The sequence below is a fragment of the Heterodontus francisci genome, chromosome 24 (assembly GCF_036365525.1).
Source record: "Heterodontus francisci isolate sHetFra1 chromosome 24, sHetFra1.hap1, whole genome shotgun sequence".
Lineage (NCBI taxonomy): Eukaryota > Metazoa > Chordata > Chondrichthyes > Heterodontiformes > Heterodontidae > Heterodontus > Heterodontus francisci.
The window spans coordinates 70,804,145-70,825,131 of NC_090394.1; the positions used below are offsets into that span (position 1 = coordinate 70,804,145).

At 42.6% G+C, this 20,987-nt stretch overlaps 1 protein-coding gene across 1 annotated transcript in view; it reads right to left on the reverse strand.

The window, feature by feature from the left end:
- tsc2 (TSC complex subunit 2) overlaps positions 1–20,385 on the reverse strand; it is a 100,906-nt gene extending 80,521 nt beyond the window's left edge. The window contains exons 1-14 of the mRNA XM_068056538.1: positions 20,301–20,385; positions 13,040–13,193; positions 12,836–12,922; positions 12,063–12,173; positions 9,495–9,639; positions 7,756–7,873; positions 6,863–6,911; positions 5,453–5,578; positions 4,252–4,325; positions 3,937–4,063; positions 2,787–2,930; positions 1,508–1,645; positions 593–696; positions 128–209 (exon numbers count right to left, since the gene is read on the reverse strand). Of these exons, the coding sequence (XP_067912639.1) occupies positions 128–209; positions 593–696; positions 1,508–1,645; positions 2,787–2,930; positions 3,937–4,063; positions 4,252–4,325; positions 5,453–5,578; positions 6,863–6,911; positions 7,756–7,873; positions 9,495–9,639; positions 12,063–12,173; positions 12,836–12,922; positions 13,040–13,174 (1,440 nt within the window). The 5' untranslated portion in view covers positions 13,175–13,193; positions 20,301–20,385. The remainder of the gene's footprint in view (positions 1–127; positions 210–592; positions 697–1,507; positions 1,646–2,786; positions 2,931–3,936; positions 4,064–4,251; positions 4,326–5,452; positions 5,579–6,862; positions 6,912–7,755; positions 7,874–9,494; positions 9,640–12,062; positions 12,174–12,835; positions 12,923–13,039; positions 13,194–20,300) is intronic.
- Positions 20,386–20,987: the final 602 nt, after the last annotated feature.

Consider the following 20,987-nt stretch of genomic DNA (forward strand, 5'->3'; position numbering starts at 1 on the left):
TTTTAAAAGCAAAGTTCAGCAGTGTCAACCTGTATCCTATTACTTGGTGGCACATCATTATGTGACTTTAAAACGCTGACATACAAAATTACTACTCTAACATTTACCTTTCAGTCTTTGCACTTACTTCGTACAGTTGCCGGTTAATGCTCAAGACAAATGACAAGACATCAAGAGTTTTCTTGCGGATGGTGCTACGGTTCTCATTCCTGCAGGCATAGGAAAACATTGGACTAAGAATATGCTTGGTACACTTAAGCATTCCACACAAAAACAAGTTACAGTTAAGCACTTCTATTAATGTAGAAAGGTATCACCCCAAGGCACATCACTGAAATCCAAGGGAAAAGCAAAATCTAAACAGAAATTAACTACATGCCAACACAGAACATTCAGACAGTACCTCATCACTCAAGATGCATTACAATAGCGAAGGGTTGCATCCTAAACATTAACCAGTCTAGTTTAGATGCTGATTGACCTGCTATACATTTTCAGCATTTTCTCCAGTTAAGCTAAAATAGTTCCATGACGATTATGACTAGATAAGTACTGGGTATGATCAGTTAAGTGAATGAATGTAGCTTCTTACCTGAAGAACTTCTCCATTAGTTTCTGCAGATTCTGAATCCAGCAGTGTTTCGCAGGGTGAATAGACTGAGCCCGGTATGACACAAGCGTAAGGACAGAGACCTCCTTAAATTATTTAAGCCAAAAATATACAAAACGGTTAGCATATGTCAGTACCTACTCTTCATCACAAGAAAATTAATCATCGATTCTAGTACCAACTACTTCTTAAAAACACTCGATCCCTGACCTTGCCTGATTGAAATTTAGAGGTGAAAAAGTCATACTGCCATTCATCGGCAGCACCTGGACTTTGGAACCTGGACAATGGCTTCTCAGCTTGATCTGTCCTTCCATTTCAGGTACCCACACAGAACAATATTTTGTAACATCATTTTGTACATGCTTACTCCTACAGTAACATAGCCCAAATGGTCCTTTAGAGATTGTGAAATTATAAAGGGGAATAAGGAAATGGCAAAGATATTGAACAAATATTTTGTATCTGTCTTCACAGGAGAAGACACAAAAAGCATAGCAAAAATATTGGAGTGAGGAACTTAAAAGTAATTAATATCAGTAAAGGAAACGTACTAAAAAAACCAACAGGACTAAAAGCTGACATTTCCCCTGGACCTGATGGCCTACATCCTAGTGTTCTAAAAAGATAGCCACAGACATAGTGAATGCGTAGGTTGTGAAAGTGGCATTGTGGTCAAAGATCAGCCATGTTCTTATTGCATGGCAGAACAGGCTCGAGCGGCCATATGGCCTATGCCTGTTGCTACTTTTTTTTTGATATGTACACGGATATACTTGAATTGCAACTGTTTGACATCCAAAAGTGCAAAAATTGCTGGATTTCTTAGTTTTAACACCCTTCACCTTGATGAACCGTAATTTCACCATAAAGATTAGAGCAATTTTCGAATCTTACCGGTCTTTTATCAGAACACTTTTCAATCAGCATGAATAATCGCTCCTGAGGACCATGATAGTCATTCTGTTCATACAACTCCTCTATAGTGGTTAGCAGCTCATGTACAATAATTGACAGCTCATGACCACCCAGTGTCTAAAAATAAAGTTAGGACAAGAAAAGGCGATTGGTACATTATGGGGATAACTCACCACAACATCAAGATACCAGACTCGCACGCAAGTTATCTGAATTCATTCCAAAGTGAGGTATTCATAACGAAGTTTTTAGAAGTTAGAAAGGCTTTTCACAAAAGCACCTGGATTCACTGACGAGTAATGTCAATTTCCTTGCCATTGACAGTGAAACTGGAGAAATGCACTCTCCAAATCAGTCAACACAGGAAATGGATGCTTTTTCTTTTAAATATGTTATCAATTCTCAGGATGTGGGTGTCCATCCCTAGTTTTCTGAAGATAGTGGCAGTAAGTTTTGCTCACTCAGCCACCTCAGAGGACTGCCAAGAATCAATCATGTTGGTATCGGACTGGAGTCACATATAGCCCACACCACGCAAGGATGGACAGTTTTCTTCCAGAAAGGACATTAATAAACCAATTGGCTTTTTACAATAATCCGACAGTTTCATAGTCATTTTTTAAATTGGCGTCAGCTTTTTATTTCCATGTTATTCTTTTAAACTGAATTCCAAATTCTCAAACAGCCGGGATGGGATTTGAACACGTCTTCACTGATTGCATTACTAGCCCAGTAACAACCACTACACTATATTCCCCGTGCTTAAGGAAATTATACAACAAAAACATTTGTGTTTAATAGCTTCCACTATACAAGTATCAGCAAAAAAAAAAAAAGAGGGACGATGAGAATTAAAGAAAAATCTTAAGTTATAATGATTTGGAATGCACAGGTTAAAACGGTAGTGGAAACAGATTCAATAGTACCTTTCAAAAGGTAATTGGGCATGTACTTGAAAAGGAAAAACTTGCAGGGCTATGGGGGAAGAGCAGAAAGTGTGGGAGTAATTGCATAGCTCTTTCAAAGTGGCACAGGCATGAATAGCCTCCTTCAATGCTGCAAGATTCTAAACAAATTTATCAGCAGATATCACAACCTCACTGCATGGCAACTGGCAGCCACTAACTGGTTACCAGTTCACACGAAAATCAACTTCACTTGCATTCAATGCAACCAAGTGTATACCTTGGTTAGATATACAGAAGCCCAGCTTAAAAGACAAACCTTAAAATTCAAACACACCCAACTTCAAACTCACCTGGATTTGCTGAAGTAATCTTTCAATAATGTCCAAAAGTTGTTCCCAAGTAACCACCTGCAATTCTTTTCCATATTTTTTGATCAATCTAGTGATAGACAGGACAATTTCATAGGACACTACTGCATTGGCACTTGTCATAGCCTGAAAGAAATAACCAATTACAGTGTCTGTCAATTGATTTATTTCATATGAACTTCACCAATTGTCCAATAATGATTCAGTTAGAGTGTTTAATATTACCCGAAATATCGAATTTCTAAATATTAACTACTAGCTGAGTAGTCAATATCGGCAGAGTTAGAGCATCTAATACTGACTATGTTACTGAGCTTCTAGAGTGGCTAATATTGACCAGAGTTATTGCTAAAGCTGATTGAGTTATTCAGTGTTCGACATTGTCTGAATTACTGTCTAATATTAATGCAGTTAGAGTGCCCAATACTGACTTGGTTAGTGTGTCTAATATTGACCGAATTATTGAGCACCTAATATTAACAATGGGTTCCTGAGTGTTCAATAATGACCATAAGTTAATCAGTGTCCAATATTGATTGCAAATTTGTGTTTAACAGCTACTGAGTACCTGATATTGATGGTGAGTTTCTACATGTTGAATGTTGACTAAATTACTTGTCCAACGTTGATTGCTTAGTGTTTAATATCGACAGTCATTTGAGTACTGTGTGTCCAATATTGAAAGGCTGAATGAGAGCTTACTATTGATTAATATTGAGTGACTTAATGAATGTCTAGTATTGACTGAGTTACTGCATTGGGTCATATTTGGACAAGTAGAAGAAAAACAAATGCTTGTTAACAACACTTCTGCCTAGTGAGACATCAGATATATTTCAGAAGACAGAACTGGCTATGGCAGGAAGGGAATTAGGTGTGACAAATGTTCGACACGGGTAAGCTTGTTGGGTTTAATGGCCTTTTCTTATTCCCAATGGTGCTTATGCTCTTACACTTGGAAGGCAAACTGAATAAAGATCCCTATACTAATGTTGCTTCCACATCAGTTATCAGTATGGCTTTAAAGTCTGCAATATAAACAAATAGCCCCTGCCAAAAAGAAAAAGCATGAACGCAAAGTCCTGGTTTAGAACCATAAACTACTTCCTGGTTAAAAGATTACCAGTTTTACCTTATAAAAAGAGGGTAAAACAGATGTTGGGGTACTCTTCAGGGTAAAGAGACGATGTGCACCCCAGAGAGCCATTCCAACAAAGAATACTGCACCTCTCAACAAAGCCGCATCATCCGTGTGCACTCTAACATCAGGATAACAAAAGTAAATACATAAAAATTATTGCTTGCAGGAAGTTCATTTTAAGAAAAGCAAAAGTTTTGTGTAAATATTTTACCATATATAAACAAATCAAATAGCTTAATAAAATTACAAATTACTGAAATAATTAAAAATTTTAATAGAAGATATAGAATGAAAATATAGCCATACTTATCCTCCATAATGCGACACATTGTATAAATTGCACTGTGTCCCAGATGCGTTCCCAAGACTTTGCGCATCAGCTGGAAAAGGAAAATCCTGTTAAGTCTTTAGTTCAGGGTCAAGGTCCAGGTTCTTGTAATGAGATGTAGATTCCACTGGGGTGTCAGGACCAAACAAATGTCAATGACTATTAATACATACTCAAAGATTTCATCCACCCATGATTTTTCCTCTTAATATATGTACTTACAGAGCCCCAGTCTCCATACAACCCTCTTTACCAACTCTTTATTCACACAATAGGTTAGAGATGACATCAGATGAGGGAATTCCCTCATGGAACATCTTGATATTCAACAGTGGTATCAGTGCGAACAAGCACCTGAGAAATTGAGATTTCCACCCAGTGCAAGCAATTCTTACCCTCACTCCCACCTCAAAGCGACCCGGGTTCGGTTCTGGGTACTGTCTGTGCAGAGCTTGCAATTTCTCCTTGTGACCGCGTGGGTTTCCGCCAGGTGTTCGAGTTTCCTCCCACAGCCAAAGACTTGCAGGTTGATAGGTAAATTGGCCATTGCAAGTTGCCCCTAGTGTAGGTAGGTGGTAGGAGAATTGAGGTAAGGTGGGGATGATGTGGGGAATATGGGATTAATGTAGGATTAGTATAAATGGGTGGTTGATGGTCGGCACAGACTCGGTGGGCCGAATGGCCCGTTTCAGTGCTGTATCGCTCTATGACTCTATGACTGAAGACATTGATCGATCAATAAAGACCAGTTGTAGAATTGGAGATCACACTAAACTCCAAGAAGCCACTCTATAAATCTGGGGGGGGGGGGGGGGGGGGGGGGAAAACAAACATGTCCATCTGATCGACAAGGATGTGCTTACTTATAAAGTCACCTGCTGCTTTAAAAGAAAGCATACTCCAATACCAGAGACAAGAAGTTCTGTTGCATAGTCACCATAGGCACAAACTACTGCCCAAATAATTCTGAAGGGATAATTAATGAGCATTTTTAAAAAAATTTAGTGCACGACTGTTATCTTCCTCCAATAAGATTTTTAACTAAGTCATAACTCAAAGAATTTCAAGCTTTGGTTACATCACTCTCTGGACAAACTTCCTACAGAATTTTAAGTGATTCAAAAATTACTTTACCAACATCCACATATTTGCATTATCACAAGAGAGTGCAAATCATACCTTCCAACAGGACTCACAGAATTCCTTGACGTTAACTGTACGGCAGAGCGTGATGATAAACCCCGGGAGAGATTCAGAGGGCAAAGAGTTATAACAAACAACGGCATCAAGGACTTGCAGGGAGACCTAAATGAATAGAAAAGCTTTTCCATATTGTGTTAAATATCCATTTCAGATCATAAAACACACTCCCATCCTAAAAATGCACTGCTGAACAATAAGATCACAGGATTATGGCACCAGAACAAGGAGACAACCTAAGCAAATAATTTTTCAGTTGTTTACACATACACACGCATGCTGAAATGGGGAGGAGAAAGAAAAGAATGAAGACAAAAGCAAAAAGCAAAGTTGAGAATATTTCTTGCAAGGATAAAAGGGCCATCACAATTGCTACTTGGGCTCAATTTACACGCCAATACTTTCAAACCATGCTTTAAGAGAACTCATCAAAAGTAAAACAATCAAATCATTGGAACATGTACCTTGAGCATACTTGTTTCAAGTCACAGACCACCTGACCACCTTCTCAATACGGTAGGAATTCAAAATATCCTGAAATTGCTTTTACCTCTTTTCAGCCAAACTTCAAGTTTCACCTTTTCTCACTGTTATTTAGCCAATGGATTGTCAAATGGATTGTGGACAGGACAAGCATGATACAATCCAAATAATACTGTAGACTATTTATGAAAATAAACACACGCAGCACATGGCGATCTTAACAGTTGTGACCTCTAGGATTAACTAAAGATGAACAATTGACCCCAATTGTAACCCCTTCTTCCCCAGCTCTTCATTCCTCAACACATTCCTCTTAAACCAGGCTTATGCCAAGTGACTGTGACATAAATCTCCATAATCAAGTCTATCTGCTATAAAAGAATACCAATTTTCCCTTAAAAAGTTCCGAAGGCAACTAACATCCTGGTTTCTGAGTGATACAAAATCTTCACCCACCCATTATTACACACTCTCATTTTGCAGCTTGTGTTTCCATTTTCTACCAGTGTGATATTAAAATGTTGCAGTATGTACACAGGTCACATTTTTGTTACACAAGCTGTTAACTACTCTAAAGGTATCAGCTTTCAGGAATGAATATCAAGTGTACATTAACTCAAGTCTCACAGCACCTACACGAAGAAGCCACAGAAAAGCAAATGGCTCACCTCATGGTCTCAGTTTCAAAGTCTGATTGAATTGTCAAAACAAAATCACTTACACCACGCTACATTTAACCAACAGTAACAATAACTGACAGCATGCCAAACAGATTTTTTGGGGGGGTTTTTTTTGCAGGGTATAAGGAACCTTCCAAATAATTTAAAGCACTACAGAAAACTGGCAAGTACCCAAAACCTCCGTAGTAACAAAGCTGTGTTTGCATGCTGAATATCAGACACTAACCTCTATATCTGTTGGCACTGTGGTCAGATTACAAAGAACGCAGATTTTACTGCAAGAAAACAAAGCAGCATATGAGTATGGATTGCTACACAGGGACTATACATTACTGTATCACTGCAGATAGACAGAAACCATCCTAAATGATAAATGAGTGAAATAAATTACACAATCACAAACCTTAGAAATTCACATGAAAATTAAAATAAAATGGGATAGTTAAAAATTATTCCAACTGTTTTGCTAGTTTAAAATATGATTTTGTAATTTTATTAAAATAATCTTTTATTTAAAACATTCTGCAAAGAATTTTGGGGACAATTTTGAAAACAGACACCAAATGGATCATTTCAGAATGAACAATGGAAGTTAGTGTAATGGTGTGCCCAGCAATGCAACAGACCTGCACTACACGGAATATTATCTGATGTATCAATCAATAACAACAGATCTCAGTCATTGCATCAAAGTTCTCAAAATAGACAACCGTGGCGCCTAGCTCTAGCTACAGCGCAAATGTTACAACAGGCCACTCAGCTGCATCATAACATAGTTTTAGACAGTAGTGACAAACTACATTAAAGAGGCTGCGATTAAGTTCCCCTCTAAAGTAAAATCAAAAGGGATGGAAGGGATAGGAAACATACAGATGGGAACTGAAAACAATTTCATTTTCAATTAATGATCAATTGTCCTTTGTTAGACCATTAAAAGCCAAATTAGGCCTTGTAGTGGAAAATAAAGACACTAAGCTCCTACATCAGGCCCATGACTTTCGAGCACAGCCTTTAGCTTTGCATGCTTAAGGAATTAAGCATTGATAAACAATTCAAACATTTATGACCGTCACCTATACCCTATAACAGCAAATTTCACAAAACACCCTTTTCACTTACTGGACTATCTGAGCCACAATCAGATCCAGGTAGCAGCTGTTGAATTTGACCAGATTGACTAGTACCTCCAGAAACTCCGCAGTGAGACCAATTTCCAACCACTTGAGGACAAAAGAGGCTTTAACAAAAAAGAAAAACACACAGACACACACACAAGATCATATATTGCCTATAAAGCAACAGTCTCATTTTTAAATAGGGAATTAGTTGCCAAATAAAAAAAAAATCTGCTCATTGGTATCCAGGTGTTAAAACAGCCACTGATTCACCTGGTTAAAAGGTGGAAATGCAATTTTATACTATCAAAATATGGCACAGCATCGGGGCTTACCCATCAATGTTTCTCATAGCAGGGAGATGCAGGTTTGTGCCCTGTTGTCCCGCCATGGGGATTCTATAATCTCAGCCTTGATTCAAGGACAGGAATGTATCCATGAAATATTGGCAGAAGTTGCCCTGCTTTGCTCTTGACTCCCTTCCTAGGGTAAGTGCCAGACCATGAGATAACATCTGGCAGGAGGTCATTTGCCTCTTGGCTGAAAAGGCTGCGTGGTACAGAAATATCCAAAAAGGGGGATGGGGTGGAGGGATGCGGAAGTATCTTCAAAAGAAAGCATCACATCAAAAATATTATTCCAAATCTACTCGCTATTTCATAGTTACAAAGTGAATTTCGACACCACCATTTCAGCCAATGAGTTGGAAGACAGGATGGGAATTACGCAGGACTCACAGCAAACAACCTATTTTACAGCAGAGTCTTTTAAAGAGTCTCTACAAACTGTAGTAAACAGAGCTCACTACCGAAACTACAGCAAAGTTTCCCAATAAAAGCAGGATTATTTCTCCAGCAAAACGCAGTGAGTGGAGGATAGATACATCATTACAAATTATGTGGGTAAAATCAGTCATTTACAGCAGTGCTGTCTCCAGGTGTAATTGATGGTGGAAATTACCCCATCATCATCCATTCTAGCCAGGAATGATAGTGTCACTACATGCAGCCTTAAGATAATTGCAATTACATATTACTCCGCATCTATAAATCCACCTTCTAGCTGTCCACCGACAAAATAATTTCTTAGCACTTGTCACATCAAAACAATATTTAAACAGCGATATAAAACTTCTAGAAAGCGATGAAAAATTTTCCACTTCTGCTATAAAAAGATTTTAAAGGACGGGTCACTTAAATGTGTGGCACCAAACTTAATTGATAACAAACAATGCTACTTTTTGTGGGGGCAAAAAAAATCTAAATGTTAATGTCATTAATGCAGTCAGTAAAACCTGATTATTAGCATTATGAACTCAAACTGGAGAGGGTGCAGAGCAGATTCACCAGGATGTTGCCTGGGCTGGAGCATTTCAGCTATGAAGAGAGACTGGATAGCTAGGGTTGTTTTCCTTAGAGCAGAGAAATCTGAGGGGGGACCTGATTGAGGTATACAAAATTTTGAGGGGCACAGATAGAAAGAAACTTTTTCCTTTAGCGGAGGTGTCAATAACCAGGGGGCATAGATTTAAGGTAAGGGGCAGGAGGTTTAGAGGGGATTGAAGGAAAAATGTTTGCACCCAGAGGGTGGTTGGAATCTGGAACACACTGAAGGGGTGGTAGAGGTGCTGTATAACTCTATGACTCTAAATCAAGTTCTATAACAATCAAGTCTGAGCCGCAACAAAAATTTCAGCATCAACCTAGCCATTCAAAGCTCTTCCTAAATGTGCCACACACGTACACAGGTCTTCCTCCAAATAGGTGATGTCTTTTCCACTTTCAGTTAGAGCTTTGAACACCTCAAGTCTCTCAGGTAGGTCACCATTCACTGGGTAATCCTCGATGACGTGAAAAAAGTGCGCTCGGATCGGCCCAAGCCTTTCCCCCTAGTTAAACAAAGGCAGTGCATCAATTTGTTAAATACAGAGGGGAAAAAAGTCAAAGCACAACAACATGCATTTACACAAGCAACTGTAATGTAGCGAACCATCCCAAACCAGGAAACAACTGGCCTTAATCATTCCAGACTGCTGGTATACTCAATATATTTGCCTTTCCAAGATATTCCCGTGATGGTGCTAGAATTTATTTTGTGTCCCAAAGTTAATCACATCGAGATGTGATTACCAGATAGGAATTTGTGTTATGTGGCACAGAGGTTAGCTGAAACAATGGAGCTTCCTTACAGCTAGCCAGTCATCACATTATCTATTATATATCTATCTATGCCCAGCACATCTCTTGTCCTTTGTATTGCCAGACAGGAGACATCGGGTTCAAGTGACCAATCCCAACAATCAAACTATCAAGGTTAATTTTTTTCCAAAAAGATACCTTATTCATAAAAATTTGCAAAAAATACATTACGAAACAGTTCAAATTTCACATTTCGGAAAGTACAATAGAGAGGGGATTCCTTCAATACAGGACATGAGGTGCCTCACAACTCTTGCCATTCCATTTTATTTTTTTCCCCAAAAATATACTTTATTCATAAAAATCTGTAAAAAAAAATATATTACAACACAGTTCAAAACAGCACCAAGTTGACATCCCAGTAAGTGCAAAGGAGTGAGTTGCCTCACAACCCTTCCATTCCATTTTACATGCCATGTACATTTTACAGCAAACCCATATTTGGTGCATACAGCCTGAGGGGTTCCCCATGGGCCCAGCCCCTCAGTTCACTGTGGCGGGAGGACCGTACACTGTGGTCTTTCCCCATTGAGCCTTTGCAGCGGCTGCCCCAAGCTTTAGCGTGTCCCTTAGCACGTAGTCCTGGACCTTGGAATGTGCCAGTCTGCAACACTCGGTGACGGACAACTCTTTGCACTGGAAGACCAGCAGGTTTCAGGCAGACCAAAGAGCGTCTTTCACCGAGTTGATGGTCCTCCAGCAGCAGTTGATGTTTATCTCAGTGTGCGTCTCTGGGAACAGCTCGTAGAGCACAGACCCCTGTGTTAGAGCTGCTTGGATTAAACCTCAACAAAAACCATTGCATTTCTTTCCACACCTGCTTTGCAAAGACACATTCCAGAAGGAGGTGGGCTATCAAGATGGCCATTTTGTTGGCATCTGGAGGTTTTGGTGAGAAGGAACCTCACTTCAATATACGTTCTGGGCATCATGTCTGAGGACTAACATTGAGGGAAGATATAAGAACAAGTAACAGGCATTTTGGGTTAAGCTGTCAGGACAACTGGAAGTCCAGCCTACCGAAGTCCTGCCTGATCACCTTGAGCCTGCAGGAAACCTGAGTTTGAGTAACTGTAATAATTACTGTATTTGAGTAATAAATTTGCATTTGAACAATACTTGGAGCCTGAACTGTGAAGAATCATTTAACTAATTAAAGGAGTAATCCTTACAGAAGGGGGTTCCATAACATTTTTACAACTACATTTCTAAGGAGTGGCTTGTGCCCTGTAAATTTTGCTTGCTGCAAAAGGTCAGTCTGCTGGAATTCAAAAAAAAACTGACAACACAGGAACAAAGTGTTTTTATTAATATTCGTTCATGGGACATAGGCATTGCCCATCCATAATTATCCTCAAGGTGGTGGTGAGTCAGATTTTTGAACCACTGCACCCATAGTGCTGTCAGGGAGGGAGTTCCAGGATTTTGACATAGCAACGATGAAGGAACAGCAATATATTTCCAAGTCAGGATGGTGTGAGACTTCAAAGAGGTATGTTTTTCAAGTGCTCTTAAAGGACAGAGGCACAGAGAGGTTTGGGAAGGAATTCCAGAGCTATGGGTCTAGACAGCTGAAGGCAATGGTGGAGCATTAAAAATGAAGATGTGCAAGAGGCCAGATTTGGAGTGCAGAGATCTGGGAGGGTTGTCGGGCTGGAGGATGTTACAGACACAGGGATGGGCAAGAGGCCACAGAGGGATTTGAAGACAAGGATGAGAATTTTATAATTGAGGCATTGCTGGCCAGGAGCCGATGTAGGTCAGCAAACACAGGTGCAAGTTTGGATACGGGCAGCAGAGTTTTGGATGAGCTTAAGTTTATGCAAGGTGGACGAGAGGAGGCCAGCCAAAAGAGCATCAGAATAGTCAAATCTAGAGGTAACAAAGGCACGGATGAGTGTTTCACAGCAGATAAGCTCAGGCAGGAGTGGTGTCGGGCAATGTTACAGAGGTATCAGATGCTGAATGCCAGAAGTAACTAAAATCAGTAATATTTTCATCAACAAAGGGAATAACCTCAATTCACAAGATTGATATTGTAATAACAGAAATAAAAGTATCAAGTAAGTACAGTCTCAATCTAGACTGGATCCACAATAGCACTATTGCTCACCTGCCCCTGAATAATAGCCTTCATCAACTGCAATACTGCATGCCTGGCTTCTGGGGGCTGATCCTCAGACATCAAGTCATCCACAGCCTGCCACACAGCTTCCACCGCATGCTATAATCACACAAAGAACAAAAGAGGCAATTCACACATTAAACAGAATAGAAACTATCACTCCAGTGCTGCAAGGAAACGATCGGCAGAAATCTCAATTAAAATCATACAGCACAGAGAGGCCAATCAGCCTATCGTGCCTATGCTGGTGCTTTGAACATAGAAAATAGGAGTAGGCCATTCGGCCCTTTGAGCCTGCTCCGCCCTTCATTATGATCATGGCTGATCATCCAACTCAGTAACCTGTTCCCGCTTTCGCCCCATACCCTTTGATCCCCTTAGACCCAAAAGAGCTATCCAATTAGTCCCACTCCCCCTGCTCTTTCCTATAGCCCTGCAAACCTTTTTATTTCAGGTATATATCCAACTCCCTTCTGATGATTACTATTGAATCCATTTCCACCACCTTTTAAGGCAATGTATTCCAGATCATACCTTTCTAGGTAAAATGAACATGTTTTGCCTCATCTCCTGCCCTGGAAGGGACACAGTTATTTCAATAACAACTGTTTGACCAAATAAATAATGAATTATAACTTCGGTGCTTGCCTTTTCAGGTGTCTAATTGGTACTGCCGTGGGACTGTAAAAACTGTGATTACTACAAGTGGTGGAGGACATCATGAAAAGGGTCTACTGAACGAATGTTGAAGATTTTCTTACCTCTTCAAACTTCCTGGTCCTGGCTAACTCACAAACATGGCCGATGGTTTTCATTCTGTTGTAAAGTCCGCACTCGACATTCAGATCCTGAAGAAAACACAAAACCAAGAATTACACTCGACGATGGCATTGCACCTGAAGCAGACAAAACAGCCTTGCAAAGGTAAACAGGGTACATGCCCAGTTAAGATTTGAACACAATACCTTCAGTATTTCACCCGTGATTATGAACTCCGTTGGCTTACTTTCCGCATGCTTTGTGTTAATACGGGGGCCAATGCCCAGAAGGCTTTTGAATCGCTCGCGGAGGGATGAATCTTTGCTCGTAGGTTTGGACATGGTCACGGAGTTCCCTAAACTGAAATAAATGAAATATAGTTTCAATTAAGTCATGAATCGGTTCTGACCAGCAATCAAACACGTTCGTCCATCAGTGGAAGTGTTACCCACATTCACCAAGCAAAGCTCTGCAACATTCTGTTCAGAATATCCAGAAGCACTTGAGAACAACTTTGGACAGTTATCCTTCAGCTCAGATCAAGTAAAAAAGCTCCCCAATTACATGGTGCAGAATGGAGCCATAGACACACGAGGCAGGTCCCCATGTTATATTGCTACTCTGTCAGGCACATAATTGTGAATTTGAGCGCTACAACTGGCCTCTTGCACATATGGGCCAGGCAGCACAATTTGGCTAAAGTTCCAAACCTGGTTGCTTGCCAGTCACAGTCATAGGAACAGGAGGCTATTCAGCCACCCGAGCCTGTTCCACCATTCAATTAAATCATGACTGATCTATATCTTATCTTTTTTTTGTGCGTAGATATGGACTTTGAATGAAAATGGGACCTGGATTGGGCTGTGATATCCAATGATCAAGCTGCCCATTAGTATTTGCTTTATATGCTCACAGATGAGCTTGGGCAGGATAGTGAACATCAAGCAATGCTGCTAGGTGCATAAATTGGCATGAGGCAGCAGGGAAGAGAAGGGGAGCAAACTGGAGGAAAAATAAAGGAAACATTTGAGTGTAGGATGAGCCACAATTTGCTCCAGTTTAACACCGGCAAGATCAAAGTTTTGGCCCCAGCCACAAAATCCATCTTCTTGTCACTTGATCCATCACCCTCCACAGCCACATCTCAGGTCTGTTTGCAACCATGGTATTCCATTTGACAACAAGCTGAAGTTACAAACCTAAATCCTCTCCGTGCAAAACATCACCTACTTCCATTTCCGCAACATTACCGCTGCATCAGCCCATCTACCGCTCAAACGCTCATGCATGCCTCAGTCACCTCCAGCCTCAACTACTCCAATTCTGCCCCAGATAACTTTCTATCCTCCACCCTTCATAAACTTCAACTCATCCAAAACTTTACTGCCTGTATCCCATCCCATACTGAGAGCCAAGTATTATGCAACTTAAAACACTCTCCAAAACCTCCAAAGCTGTCACTACGGTTGCTGCGCTGTACACTCATTTGGTCAAACTGGTCTATACTATTATTTATGCTCCACTTTAGGCAAAGTTATTTGCCTCAACTACTCTATGTATTCAACAGCAAGTTCAACATTCTAACCACCTTTTGGGTAAAAAAGTTTCTCTTAAATTCCCTATTGGATTTATTAGTGACTATCTTATATTTATGACCGAGCAGTTGTCAATGGTCCGAATATACTTCAGGAAATGGAAGTTGTAGCATTGTTGGGGGCAACTTTCACAGAATGAAGTTTATTATCTGCAAGTCAAAAAGACACACAACCAGGCGTATATAACGAAATTCAAAGAAACAACAAACAGCAACCTGGCAGAATTTGTTCAACAACGCTTTAGTTGATAAGTGGATCACTTTTAATGGTAAAACACTGATGTTTAATGTAAAATAAAAACAAAAAGTGCTGGAAATATTCAGCAGATCTGGCAGGATCTGTGGAGAGAGAAGCAGAGTTAACGTTTCAGGTCAGTGACCTTTCATCAGAACTGGCAAAGGTTAGAAAAGAATTAGGTTTTAAGTAAGTGAAGGGGTTGGGGGAGAGAACAAAGGGGAAGGTGTTTGATAGGGCGCTTCTGACATGTCTTCCTTTTTCCTCAACCAAGGAATCCCCCCCACCATGGTCGACAGGGCGTTCAACCGTGTTTGGCCCATTTCCTGCCCTTCTGCCCTCACCCCTTCCCCTCCTTCCCAGAACCGCGACAGGGTTCTCTTTCCCCTCACTTTCCACCCCACCAGCCTCCACATCCAGAGGATAATCCTCCGCCATCTCCAGTGTGATGCCACCACCAAACGCATCTTCCCCTCCCACCAGCATTCTAAAGGGATCGTTCCCTCCGCGACACCCTGGTCCACTCCTCCATTACCCCCGACACCTTGGCACCTTCCCATGCAATCACAGGACGTGTAATACCTGTCCTTTTACCTCCTCTCTCCTCACTATCCAAGGCCCCAAACACTCCTTTCAGGTGAAGCAGCGATTTACTTGTACTTCTTTCAATGTAGTATACTGTATTCACTGCTCACAATGCGGTTTCCTCTACATTGGGGAGACCAAAAGCAGACTGGGCAACCACTTTGCTGAACATCTCTGCTCAGTCCGAAAGTATGATCCCGAGCTTCTGGTTGCTTGCCATTTCAACACTCCCCCCTTGCTCTGATGCCAACGTTTCTGTCTTTGGCCTGCTCCAGTGAACATCAATGCAAGCTCGAGGAACAGCACCTGATCTTTCGATTAGGCATTCTACAGCCTTGCGGACTGAACACTGAGTTCAATAACTTCAGAGCATGACTGGCCTTTTTAAAAATATTTTATTTTTGCTGCTTTTCATGCAGTCAGAGCTGCTCATTACTTTAATATTAACACTCTCTCTGGACTAATGCTTCGTCTTCCACCACAAGCGTTAATGCACGCCTTGCCTTTGTCCCAGGACAGCTTTGTTAATTAATCTCTCCTGCCCTGTCAAACACCCTTTGCTCTCTCCCCCCAACCCCCTCCCCTTCACTTGCTCAAAACCCAATTCTTTTCTAACCTTTGCCAGTTATGATGAAAGGTCACAGACCTGAAACGATAATTTTGCTTCTCTCTCCACAGATGCTGCCAGACCTGCTGAGTTTTTCCAGCACTTTTTGTTTTTATTTCAGATTTCCAGCATCTGTAGTATTTTGCTTTTATTTTTTTTTAAGAGATACAGCACTGAAACAGGCCCTTCGGCCCACTGAGTCTGTGCCGACCAACAACCACACATTTATACTAACCCTACAGTAATCCCATATTACCCATCACCTACCTACCTACACTAGGGGCAATTTACAATGGCCAATTTACCTATCACCTGCAAGTCTTTGGCTGTGGGAGGAAACCGGAGCACCCGGCGTGTGTTCATCCTGCATGGTGTGTTCAGATTAAACAAACATGGTGCAGAGTCATTTTAAATTACCTCTTTTTTGGGCATTTTTCCTACATTGCTATATATTTTATTGAGCTTTTTCATATCTTTCTACTCACTTATTTTAAATGAATATTTTGACAACCCATGTGACCTCAGTAAATTGGGTTATTTTCGGGGATTTCAAGTCTGCCTTTTTAGCATGAAAATAAAGCCAATGCAAACACTCAACTTCTTTACTACAAAGTAGTATGAAAATGGCCAGAAACAAAATTCAAGTCAGGCATGTTTGACTCCAAGGCTCCTGTCACAAAAATTTACATGGACCCTTCAAAAGAATGCATATGTTACGGATGTACAAGTTTGTTTTGGGTAACATTATAGGAAATTAAAGCAATTTAATTTAACCCTCAAGACACTAATCAGTATTTGTTGCGTCAGTAATGATACCAATGTTATTAGAAATTGGAAAACTACAATCCTACTTTCACAGCTCATTTTGCACTGGTTGCCTTCCTAGCTGTGTTACTGCGGATTACTCACAGCAGTCAAACTCCACAAGGAATAATTCACCCCAATCAATTGAAACAAGATCAGCTTTCCCCCAAATTTAAATGAGGCAAGATTAAATTGTTACGTAGCACAAAAGCTCACACAACTTCTCATTCCTACTCTCTCCACCTCCAACAGCAGTGCCTTACGCTGGGATGCACTGTCACAGATGAGCAATTCTCCACACAAATGGAAATCTGAAATTCTCCCTCCTAAAAATTTAAAGATGCTGGGACAATTGAAGCTTTCAAGGGTGAGGGCGATAGATTTATTAGGTAAGGGTATCAAGGAATACTGAGCAAAAGCAGGTAAATGGTGTCAAGGTGCAGAACAGTCGTGAAAAGGGGAAAGGCACGAGGGATTGAATGGCCTCCTCCTGTTTAAGTCGGCAGCAACAAGGGCACTGTCACTGAATTATTTACTCAGATTCACACAGGAATAGCTATACATTATCCTGCTCTGAAATTCTGTTTAATCTACCACATACTGTCTATTCAAGAACCGCATCACCTAAAGTGGAAGGTTCTGTCAACAGGTTCATTAGAAGATCTGTCAACGCAACACACTTGGAGGCAAGCAATGCCAGACTTGGTTTGATATTTCAGAAAGATCCAGAACTCACTCGCTCCTGTGTAATCTCTTGAATGAGAGACTTTAGCTACCGCCTCCACAAATGACCTCGATCAGACGCACATAGGAAGCAGCGATTCCGACTGCAAACACAAGTTTCTTAGCTGTTACGGTCAATCTTTCCACACAAAAAAGCAACATTTATCTCCAGTAATGTGTCAATTGTTCTTCCAGCTTCTGGATTTCCATCAGCAACTTTGCACACAGAAAGTAAACCAAGTTGAGTGCCGGCACTAGATTTAATTTGCAAAAACTGATGCCAAAATGCTAAAGGGGGCAGAAATCACTCAAGTATTGCACTATACAACGTCTAAGATAAATCTCCTCAAATGCTCCCACCCACCACTATCACTGACAACCTATTATTCCGTTTCGCTCTCTTCAACCAATTGGGCCATGGATGTAATTTTCAGTCCAAACATACATGGCATTAACCTTTCACATGCCACCATTGCACTTAAATAAATTCTTAGTGGCAACAATGCAGACTGGAGTGTTTTCATGATACCAGATAACAGCTTAACCTGGCACAGTCAAATCCAGTAACACAAATGATTGCGGAAATTTAGACACAGGTTGCGCCTGTAACTACTTTATGCTCGAGCATCTGATATCTTTTACACTAGTTCAACCGCCCCGACGTCCAAAGGCAGCTCTGCCCACAAGTTCAAAAGGAAAGATTCCACCAACTGCACTCGTTCAACTGAAATCTACGCCGTCCCAATGACATTGTGCCCAGAGACTTGTATCACAATGTTGATCACCTAACCAACAGCCATTTCAAGACACTGACCAGGTCTGGTCTCCTGCAAAACTATTAGTTAACTGAAGCCAGCAGTGACCAGCAGCCAACTGAAGGCACCTGCTGCAGAAATCAGTTAGAAATCCACTCTCAGAACCTCACTGTCAGACAAAATCAGCACAAGCACTACAGCAACTGGACTAGAATAACCGCAAGATCAATCTTTTCCCCAACTTTCGCCACGGAGTGTAAGAACAGGCTTAAAATCAAGCAAGCACACACGCGACAATAACTTGTATTGATTATAATGCCTTTAATATAGCAAATTATCCCAAGGCACTTCACAGAAATGCATGAAAAACCAGATGCTAAAAGGAAAAAAAATTCCGAATTAATAGCTAGAAAGCATACACATTAACTGCAGCAATCTATACATGCAAAAATACTATTGCATAAACATACGAGGAAACTGTAGGGCACTAAAACCAAAAACGACTGAATGCTATGGTGTGAAAAACATCAGCTGTGTTACTTTGGAGTCAAAGTCTAAATCCATCACATTTTCCAATAACAAACCAATCTTGATCTCTGGCACACAAAAAACTGCTCACAATCGCACTGCAGCTCAGGTTAAGATCTAAAATAATCACTGTTACCCTTTCTTTTTTCACACCTGTCAAATGATACAAACTGGCAACCTGTTATGTACATTAAAAGCAGCAGTGACTCTATGGGAGGATGATGATTATTTGAAAACAATGTCAACAGAGCACAGTCATTGTCACATCAAGTTGCACTACACTGAAAAAAAGCTTCTGGACTCCAAGGACTGCCATGGAGGGGGATGGACTGTGATAGCCACTACCCAGTGGGCAGGCTGCCACGGGGACTGATCTAATCCCCACACCCAGCCTAGCCTGAAAACAATCAATCCCCCACCCATCTCGGGGCCGAAGTGGAACCTCCTAAACCCCCATCTGTCACACACCCTCCCCGCACCGCCCCCCCCCAACCGGGTCGTGGGGCTCCCTGCTCCTCCCCACCCCCAAATCGGGTCGTGGGGCTCCCTCCTCGCCTCCACCCCCCCCCCCCCCCCAAACCGAGTCATGGGGCTCCCCACCCCCCCCCAACCGGGTCGTGGGGCTCCCTCCTCCCACCGCCAAACCGGGTCGTGGGGCTCCCTGCCACCCCTCACCCCCGGGTCGTGGGGCTCACTGCCCGCCCCCCTGCTCCCCCAGGTCGTGGGGCTCCTCCCCCTCCCCAAGTCGTGGGGCTCACTCCCACCCCTCTCCCCCCCGTCCGTGGGGCTGACCGCCACCCCTCTCCCCCGCGTCGGTGGGACTCACCCCCACCCCTCTCCTCTCCCCCGCGTCGGTGGGGCTCACCCCCACCCCTCTCCTCTCCCCCCTGTCGGTGGGGCTCACCCCCACCCCTCTCCTCTCCCCCCTGTCGGTGGGGCTCACCCCCACCCCACCCCCCTCCCCCCTGTCGGTGGGGCTCTCTCCCACCCCACTCCCCCCTGTCGGTGGGGCTCTCCCCCCTCCCCTCTGTCGGTGGGGCTCTCCCCCCTCCCCTCTGTCGGTGGGGCTCTCCCCCCTCCCCTCTGTTGGTGGGGCTCTCCCCCCTCCCCTCTGTTGGTGGGGCTCTCCCCCCTCCCCTCTGTTGGTGGGGCTCTCCCCGCTCCCCCCTCCTCTCCCTCCCCTCTCCCTCCTCCTCTCCCTCCCCTCTCCCTCCTCCTCTCCCTCCCCTCTCCCTCCTCCTCTCCCTCCTCCTCCTCCCCTGTTAGTGGGCCTCTCCCCCCTCCCCTCTGTCGGTGGGGCTCTCCCCCCTCCCCTCTGTCGGTGGGGCTCTCCCCCCTCCCCTCTGTTGGTGGGGCTCTCCCCCCCCCCCCGTTAGTGGGTCTCTCCCCGCTCCCCCCTCCTCTCCCTCCCCTCTCCCTCCTCCCCCTCCCCTCTCCCTCCTCCTCTCCTTCCTCCTCTCCCTCCTCCTTCTCCTCTCCCTCCTCTGTTAGTGGGGCTCTCTCCCCTCCCCTCTGTTAGTGGGGCCCTCTCCCCCCGGGTCGTGAGATTGTTTACTGCAGCGTCCTGTCCTTGACAGCAAACCGGGGCCTCAGACTCCCAACCTCTACCAGAGCCCGAGCGCCGGTTGCCACTCACCCTACTGCCTGATCCGACCTCGACCACCTCACTCCCCCATTGCATCAACTCCAAGCTCCCGCTGCAGGCCCAGCCCTCCTGGAACTGACGTCACGCGCGCTTCTACTTCCGGCTTTAGGTTTGCGTCAGGCCGCGGTGCCTGCTGGGAATTGTTGTTCATTTGTATCTTTTCTTGCACATTTTATTCTCTATTCATCCTTGGGCTGTTGTCAGCATTTACTGCCCATCCTTACTTGCCTTGAATAAGTAATCTTATGCCAAATATTTCAATGTTACTGGATCTGAACAAAAGTGGACAAGTTCATGTAAAAAAATGGAAATTCTAAGTTTCAGTAAAACCAAACTGGATCTGCAACAGTAGACTGAATAGATTGTTACATACTTAAATGAAGCAATTACGCTTTGTAGAGTAGAAGTTGCTGATTGATAAAAGATGTGCTTTATCAGAATTAAAATGTAGCAACGTGCATGCAGACAATGCACAAAGTTATTAAGGACATAATGAAGCATCGATTAGTGAGAAACATTTAGGTTCAAGTTTCATTGAAATAATGTTATGGAAAGCGTTTTCAAACAACAGTATGTCCTGAAACATCAACTGTTCCAACTGGTCAACCTTCCAGAGTTTCGATGTAAGTCACTCTTGGCTGTTTCAGGAGGTGACCTTTATTGCATAAACTCCTCCAA